Source organism: Falco punctatus (genome assembly GCF_963210335.1).
Source record: "Falco punctatus genome assembly, chromosome: 6".
Lineage (NCBI taxonomy): Eukaryota > Metazoa > Chordata > Aves > Falconiformes > Falconidae > Falco > Falco punctatus.
Genome location: NC_137585.1, coordinates 12,693,192 through 12,701,730, shown reverse-complemented (window position 1 = coordinate 12,701,730; position 8,539 = coordinate 12,693,192). Strand labels below are relative to the sequence as shown.

Sequence of the window (8,539 nt, the reverse complement as noted above, 5' to 3'; positions counted from 1 at the left end):
AGAAGCCCATGACATTTTCATTGTCACTTTTTTTTCAAGTAGAAATATTATCTAGAGGAATGGATATATTTCAGTTTTATTATACAGGCACAGAAGCTTACTTGGCTGCTTTTTAGTACATATATCCAAGTCTTAAGACTCCACAAAAAAATGAAGTGCAAAAAAAACCCCCGAACAAACCCAAAACAACAAACCCCAAAGCTATCAACACTTTAAACAAGAGCACAGCAAATACTTCACTTGAATCACAGACACCAATCTTTATCCTAACCTTCCAGTCAAGCACCAGCTTGCTTGCAAAGTAAGATCCTAAACAGAGATAATAGACTCCGACCACAAGGTCTGACTTAGAGAAAAGCCATACTCTCTTTTTAGAAGAGTGGCTATAAATAACAAATTATCAGTTGTTACATAATATAAAAACATATTATATGCATAATCAGAAACTGCATGGTCAAAGACAGTGACTCTCCCCCTCTGCTCTGCTCTCGTGAGGCACCACCTGGAGTGCGGCATCCAGCTCTGGGGCTCACAACAGAAGAGGGACAGGGACCTGTTGGAACAAGTCCAGAAAAGGACCACGAAGATGACCAGAGGGCTGGAACACCTCTCCGATGAGGACAGGCTGAGAGAGTTGCGGTTGTCCAGCCTGGAGAAGAGAAGGCTCCAGGGAAACCTTACAGTGGCCTTCCAGTACCTAAAGGTACTACAAGACGGCTGGAGAGGGACTTTTTACAAGGCCATGTAGTGACAGGACAAGAGGGAATGGCTTTAAACAGAAAGAGGGCAGGTTTAGATTAGATATTGGGAACAAATTATTTACTGTGAGGAAGGTGAGGCACTGGAATGGGTTGCCCAGAGGAACTGTGGATGCCCCATCCCTGGAAGTGTTCAAGGCCAGGCTGGATGGGGCTTTGAGCAACCTGGTCTAGTGGACAACCCCCCTGGACAGCAGGCTTGGAACTAGATGATCTTTAAGGTCCCTTCCAACCCAAACCATTCTATGAATCTGTGATTCATGCAGCACTCAAAGGACATGTGGAGGGAGCAGAGGGAGGCTACATGACGAGTCCCGCACAGGCGTTAAGTATCACTGCTACTCTGCAGCACTCAGAATAAGTAATGTAATTGCCTGCATTAACTAACTCTACTCCACCTTTTGAGCATCAAATATTGATTTTATAGTATTCATTGTCTCCGTTTTAGACTACAAGCTTCAAAATGCAATTGCCAAAAACTGTCATACACAAGGTACAGCTGGGGTACTAGAACAGATATGCTTGTTGATAAGAAAGAACAAGGGCACTATGCAAGTCAAACATTCAGAAGAGATTAAAAAAATAAAATGGTCCTGCTGATAGCTCAAATCCAATAAACTGCATTAGAAACCAAACTTCAGGTTGTCACCCTTAAAAAAACCCAAACAACTAAACACCTCCTGAGCATACTTTGCTAGAACCCACCAATCTTGCCCGAGTATCTTAGTGGGGTGGAAAAGGCAAGCAGCACAAAAGTACATGAACAGCAGAAACCAGAAATGTTAGTTCTTTTTTAGCAATAGCTCTTTGCAGCTGGGACAAGGAAATGTTTTACTTCCTAAGCCACAGGTTGTTTCCATTAGTTATCAGCCACAAGAATAGTTAAAAAAACAACAAACAAAATTAAATTACTAACATAACATCAGCATTTTAAGTTGCCTTATTACTAGTAAATTATCTTTCCCCTTTTTAGTTTGGCTTTCAGTGTAATCACATGCAGATTCTCATATGAAAAAATGAAGCTTGAAACGTTTGTCAGTACCAACATTGCTCAGGTACTACCTTTGAAAACCTATCAGGAACATAAAGTAAACTAGCATAACCTTTCCATAATTCCATGTTCACAGAAGCTAAAAAACGTAAAATGTAGAAGAGATGGTACATGCAATCAAGTTAACTGAGCATTACACTACATGCAGAACGAAAGCAGATGTACAGTTGTATTTCTTGCTTCATTCTTTGAAACCCCTATAATCTTCCAGGTAAGGAGGAGCTGGAGAAAAGAATAGTTCTAACAACAATTTTACAAGCATGCAATTCATTTGTTGCACATTGCCTTTGCCCAATTCCTGTGTGATTGTTCTTGCACAAAAGTATTTGGTAACATAATGCGAATAATCTTTCTACATATCCTGCTGCCACTCCTTGCATAGTTGCTCTTGGAAAAGTTCTCTTTTTCAGCCAAAGTTCAGTCTCTGGAAATAGGAAAATTCTGCTCTCTCAAGCAGCCACACTGAAACCACCCTGTGAACTCTTGGCAGGACAGCCTAATTATCGGTTTCTTATCTGAGCTGTTCAAACAGGTCTGGTGCAAGTCAACGTCAGTCAACAAGTAAGACTTGCTATGAAAAATCCCACAGCACATGACAGCGAGAGATTTCTGGGTTTGCAGCCCACATGCCATAAAGTTTTGAGTTTAGACAGTTTACATCTGCACTTCAGGTTCCCTAACTGAAAGCAGAAAATAATGATTACTATTGCCATTTACTCGGCACCATCACAGTGGTGCTCCAAGCCTTGCCCAACATTTGCTCAGTGTTTCTGCCTCTGTGTGTACATGGTATTCATCAGCGTAGCATGGATCCTTTGGATACAGACAGCTTATACAAGGGCATGGTACTTCCATTGTTTTCAGTGATACTCTTCAGCATTACATATAGGAAATTTTCCTTCTTGAATATACTAAGATGGAAATGGCTTCTTTTCGTTTTAAGCAAGGGAAAATTATGAGGAGTTCTGAATCTAATGCGAAGGAATTTCATAAGAGTTGGGATGTTATTCCAACTGGGAAGCTGGGAGCTTCACACAGGAGCTCACCACACAGCTGCCCACCCATCTTCCACAAAGGAAAAAAAGCAGCATTTTCAAATTACAGTACTTGGTTTGGAACACTTTACTAAAAACACAACCCCCAAACATTTTCTGGTCACTACTGAAAACTCACAGGTGGAAAAGTCACCTAGTGCAGGGACTTTAGTGTTATTTACCTCTAGTTATCTTGTAGCTGACAAGTCCTGCTGCGGGTTTCATTGGACAAGCCTCTGCGCTAGGACAGTAAAACAGGTAGCAGTTTGGATGTGCGCTTGTCCTTCGAGCATCAAAAATCATCAAATTACACTTCTTGTCTCCTGTAAAACATGATAAATATGTGTTTCGGCAATAAGAATTTTAGGGCATCTTGATAATAAGCTCTAGTTTTTTAAATTACTTTCTTCTCATGTGAGTAAGAGGAAAACTACTAACTACAGAAACATTTCTACAGGAAAAACAGCCCAGGACTGAAGAAGAATGGCCCAGGGCCAATACATGAAAGGTCACACCTTCCTCTTCCTGTACAGATAAACTTGGGGAAATAATAAGTCAAATCCGTCATCCTCCCCTCACCCATACCAGACTGGCACCACTTTATCTAACAATTTCTCACTTACAAATCCTGATAAATCTGAAAACCTCCTCGATATACACATGGTGAAGGAAATTATTTATACGCTTTTCCCTATCACATCCCAGGAATTGCTTGGCTTGCTGCTGCTTGCGGGGGGTGGGGGGGTGGCTGTGTCACGCTTACCACCGTCATTTCTACTCCCTGCCCTACATCCTACTGCTCCAGGAGCTAACGCACAGCCACGGTCTCAGGGAAGGGTGACCGCTCTCGGGTTTGGCTAAAACTAAATGCAGCCCTTCTGCTGAACACAGTTTATGCATCTGAGGGTCTAGGGATCGGAGAGGTTTTCACGTTTAAAACCACCATCCTTATTTTGCCACAGCTATTTTCTTGACCTTTGGGGGGGGTCTACCGCTGGGATGTAGCACCCCGCTGGCACGGCGGGCCAGCAGCCGCACGCAGAGGATAAATTAAGCTTTCAGCGCCGAACGCAGCCAGCAGCCCCGGAATACCACGCGAGCCCGGACTTGCCAAGCAGTTTCCCGAGGTCGGTACGTACGGACAGAGGAGCCCGGAGCGGGGCCGGTTACCTGCGAGCGGCGCCCCCGAGCAGCAGGCGCGGACACACGCCGCCGGGTCCGGGGCGCGCACCGGCTCGGCGCTCCTGACGCCCTCGGGCAGCGATAAATTTATATCGATGACGGTGTTTTCCATTTTCTCCGTGGAGCACTCCTGGCTCAGGGATGGGTCGGCCACCAGACAGGTGAGCGCCAGCAGGCGAACCAGCCACCGGCTGCTACCGGCAGGCATGGTTGCTCGGGGCGGGGGGTGCCCTCGCCGGGCCGTGACGATACCTGGTACCGGCGGCCCCGGCACCCTGCTCCGCCAGCAGCCGGGTGTGGCGGCGAGCTCCCCGCAGCGCCGGCAGCCGCGACGCCTCCTCTGCTGCCGGGGCGGGGACGTGTTTCGGGGGGACCCTCGGGCCGCGGGACGGCAGCGGCGGGGCCGGGCGGGCTGCGCGGGGCGGCGGGGCGGGGGGTGCCCCGGGCCGCGGCACGTCCGGGAGGCGGGGCCGTGGGAGGCGGCGCGGCGGGAGCGGGGCTCGGGCTGCCGGCCCGGCGGGGCCATCACGCTCCTCCAGCCGCCCGCCGGCCCCGGGCGCCAAGCGGAGACCGCGCGGGGAGGCTCCTCGGGCGCAGGCGGCGGTGGCGGCGCGGTTCTGCGTGCGGCTTGGCCCGCCCCGCCGGCCGGGACCCGCCGCTGGAGGCTGACGGGGAAGCCCGCGGCGGCGCGTACCGGCCCTGGCGGACAGCGCGCGGTGCCGTCTGTGCACAGGCGGCCCGACCTACCGGCCGGAGCTGCTGCAGCCTGGCTGCTGGCAGCACGGACTGGCGGCTTAGCCAGTCTTCCCTCAACAGCCTTAGTGCCATTGCTTGCTTAAGTAATGGTTTCCCTTGGATTTTATTTTTTTTTTTTTTGAGGGGCACAGTTTCAGGGTAAGAAGTGGCCCAGAGAGTAAAGAGCACAAGGCATAAAAAGTTGGGAAGATGTATTCCTTCTCTTTCAAGTTTCTCATCCTTAGAGAGAAGGAAGAGAACACTATGAGCGCTTAGAATAACACAGTTGTGTGTAAATTAAAGGCGTTTTCTCTTTGGGATGGACATGAAGAGGTACCAAAGGGCAGGCTATTATACATGTTGTAATGGTTAGAGTAGGATAATGGAAACAAGGAGTCTGGTCACGTCTCTGGCAGACATCTGCTGTCTACTTTAAAGAAAGAAACTTAACTTGAGGTGCTTTCTTGCTTCTCTGAAATCCTTCCCTGGAAGGGGCACGGTGCGGGCAGCAACAGCAGCACCAAGGGCACATCCTGCACTGCCCTGCCGCTTGCCCTGAGCTGCGCTGGACACCATGGACTCATGCCAAGGGTCAGGCAGCTGGTAGATGTTCTTCATGCCCAGTCAATCCCCATCTCCTTGTTAATACAGGTGGGTGTCAGCTTTTATTTGGACGTAAGTGTTTTAAGAGACTGAGCCCACCATCTCATCTCATCTCATCTCATGGCCAGTTTGGGGCAATTCCTAATGTTTTGTAGTGATTTTTGCGTTCTTGGTGAGTTGTTTTCTGAAATTTTCAGCTGCACTTTTTTAAGAAAATGTCTGTTTCTAGACACATTTCTCTCTTTTGGTAAACTCGTAAAATTGTATTCACTGTTAAAAGAAAAGACTATAAGTGAATGTGGATGTTTAAGGTGTCACCTGTTAACCGTATCATACAGTGAACGAACTATGGGAATGAAGACGAAAAGCAAGCATAGATATTACCTCTGCTGTGTGTTAGGCTAAGTCACGGCTGCCACCTGTGTTTGTTTACATAGTGGTGGTGGGAGAAGCTGAGCTGAAAGAAGCACAAAAAACCAAGCTGAAGGTCTGGCTGGACTTTTGGCCCCAAGTAAGTGGGCTCGTTGCCTGATGTACAGTACCAATTCACACACCGAGTCAAGGGATTTCAATTTCTTTTTTCTAGTCTGTACAAAGCGGGGAGCAGGGTGGTAACCCCCAAATGGCTAGCTCCCTGATCATCAAAACTTTACATTATTTATACAGTTCATCAAGCAAAGACATCAGCCTTCACTGGTTACAAGTTACATTAATTCCTTCATTATTTAATACTCAGTTTTCTGTTTGTCAAGTAATTCTCTTGCTTCTCATGTTAACTAGTTTGCATGGTCAGTCTCAACTTCTTTTTGGGTCTGGGGGGTTTCTTGAGTTGGTGGTCAGTGAGTCAGTAGTTGTGATCTCCCTCTGCCAGAATTACTTTTCCCCTAGTTTTTATGGAACTCATTCCTTATGGAGAAGGTCCAGTAAGCTCATCTATCTTGTGGGGGTGCTTCCTTTTGAAGTTACTCTTTCAAAGGATTTCCAGGTGCTTAACGAAGCACTTAGCATGGCAAACAAAATACTTATATCTTGGATTAACCATTAACAACTCATTTGTTTCAACTGTCTTAAAGTAAAACTTTTAACAATACATTTAATTTTATTAATTATTCCCTTAATCATTTGATGTTGGGGTGATTGTAACTGAAGGGTGAAGAATATGGTTCTTCACTGGGACCTTTGGGATACCACTGTGTGTTGGGGGTACTGGAATGATAGTGAACGTGCAGACCTGCGCAGAGACAGGCACAGATGATTATGGGAGTATGAAAGGGCTGATGTGATACATATTATGAAAAGATGCTACGGGATGACAAGATTGCCCTGGTCGAGCCACCATTGCTTCTTTCCCTCCTTCCCACCTCTTCTTTGCAGGGTGGGCACTCAGTCTCCCTGGAGAGAGCAGATACACCTCAACCAAGGCTGATGAGGTGCAGGGAAGCTGAGGTCCATCAAAAGCCATGTAGAAATCACTGCCACTGCCTAGAAGAGAGCCAGCCTTGCCCAGTGGCTGCTGTGCTCCCCTCCCCACTGAGGTGGGAAGGAAGGGAGGCTGAGAGAGGGGAGGATGGCGGGACCCTGTCAGCCCTGCATCACAGTGCAAATTCACTGGAGGTGTTTTCCTGCCTCTGTACAGCACCTCTCAGCCTGGGAGCTGGTGCCCTCCAGGGTGAAACACCTGGGCAAAGACAACAGGAACTTCAAATACAGGTATGTGAGAATGTTTGTGGGTGGTATTCACACTGACATACACTCACATATAGTCAAATCCTTTGCCCCCAGACTAGTCATTGTAAACCAGTCTTGGAGAGGCTAGGAGTGTGGCTCCTGACCCAGCTTGCTCAGTGGCAGGCACGAGGCCAAGGGAACTGCCACCATCTGACTGGGACTGCACACCGAGGTGACACCTCCGACGCAGGGGCAGGCAGGTCAGGGCTATTCTGGTGTCACGTTATCCCCATGCACAGCTTCTGCCTTTAAGCCCTAACCAGGCTTTTCTGAGAAACATGCACTTGCATATTTAATACACCAGATAGTTTCAAACAGTTAATTTATGTCAAGCACTGAATATACAGAGTAAGTCATAAAGGAAGAATGAAACTGATAAGAAATGATACAAAATATTTTCTGAGGCCCTTCAGTTGCTTGGATCATGATGATACAAACATCAGATATATATATTCTAATGCAGGTATGTACAACCATACGCTGTTTCAGGTGCATTAGTTACTGGCTGCAGGACTCTACAGAGGACCTCTGTTAAATCTACATTAGACGCAAAATAAAGAATTCACTTACACAACTAAAGCTTTCAGATATACCTTTATTTTAGTAATGTTTTCAATGATGAAATCTCATGTGGTAGACACATCTGTTGGTTGGTAGGTAAATTAAAACTCTTCTTGGGTGGTGATGCATGGCAAAGTCACACTTCCAACGTAATAAATGAAAACACGTCAGGGAGGAGTAAGAAGTCCATTACACAGAAGCAGAAAGGATGCAAGTTAAATGTGCTGATCTGATGCAGCCCATTTTAAAATTTGTCCGAGACTGATGGATAATGTCAAATGACACTGTGGCAAGCACTGGTTAGGCTGTAGCCCTATGGACATCATGCACTTTATCTTTAAAAACTGCATTTATCTTAAAACACTATCACTTCCTCCTTAAAAGCCACCGAGACTACTCGTGGGTGTGACTTTAATCACGTGTGTGCATATTGCAGATTAGGAGCTCAGGTCTGTAAACCAAATTGTGCCAGCAATAGTTTGCTGTTCCCCCAGATTAACTACATTGCTTTCATGCTATTTATTTGTTATTTCGGCAGGAATCAAGCAGTTGTTCAGGTAGCTGAAAGAAAGGTACAGCCTCCAGCTAGCAAAAGGTCCTGTTGGATGGGGATTACCTTCATCTCGGTGACAGCCGTGCCGTGCAGTTCCCACGAGATCGGAGCATTGTTTTTGTGTTGAATTACATTTCGGTGTCAGTTAGCGAAGGCAGCTGGGAGGAACGATGGGGAGTTGGCGCAGAGCTGCCGCTGGGCACGGCGCGGGAGCGGGGAGCGGGCGCGCCCGGGGCTTGCACCGCCCGTGTCCCTGCACAGCCCCGCTGCGCGCTGCCGAGCCGCCTGTCACACGGGGAGCAACCAGCCGGGAGCCTCAAAGTACGTTTCCTTC

General features: G+C 47.3%; 2 protein-coding genes across 3 annotated transcripts in view; one reads left to right on the top strand and one right to left on the bottom strand.

The window, feature by feature from the left end:
* The window catches only part of MANSC1 (MANSC domain containing 1), a 342,189-nt gene that overhangs the window by 17,443 nt on the left and 316,207 nt on the right, over positions 1-8,539 (bottom strand). Inside the window, exons 2-3 of one of the 2 annotated variants that reach the window (XM_080392420.1) lie at positions 4,014-4,256; positions 3,026-3,166 (exon numbers count right to left, since the gene is read on the bottom strand). In XM_080392420.1, coding sequence (XP_080248546.1) covers positions 3,026-3,166; positions 4,014-4,233 — 361 coding nt within the window. In that variant the 5' untranslated portion in view covers positions 4,234-4,256. Of the gene's footprint in view, positions 1-3,025; positions 3,167-4,013; positions 4,674-8,539 lie in introns of those variants that run through there. The other variant, XM_080392419.1, reaches the window with a different exon arrangement.
* BORCS5 (BLOC-1 related complex subunit 5) overlaps positions 8,247-8,539 on the top strand; it is a 77,739-nt gene continuing 77,446 nt past the window's right edge. Inside the window, exon 1 of the mRNA XM_080392459.1 lies at positions 8,247-8,526. Coding sequence (XP_080248585.1) covers positions 8,376-8,526 — 151 coding nt within the window. The 5' untranslated portion in view covers positions 8,247-8,375. The remainder of the gene's footprint in view (positions 8,527-8,539) is intronic.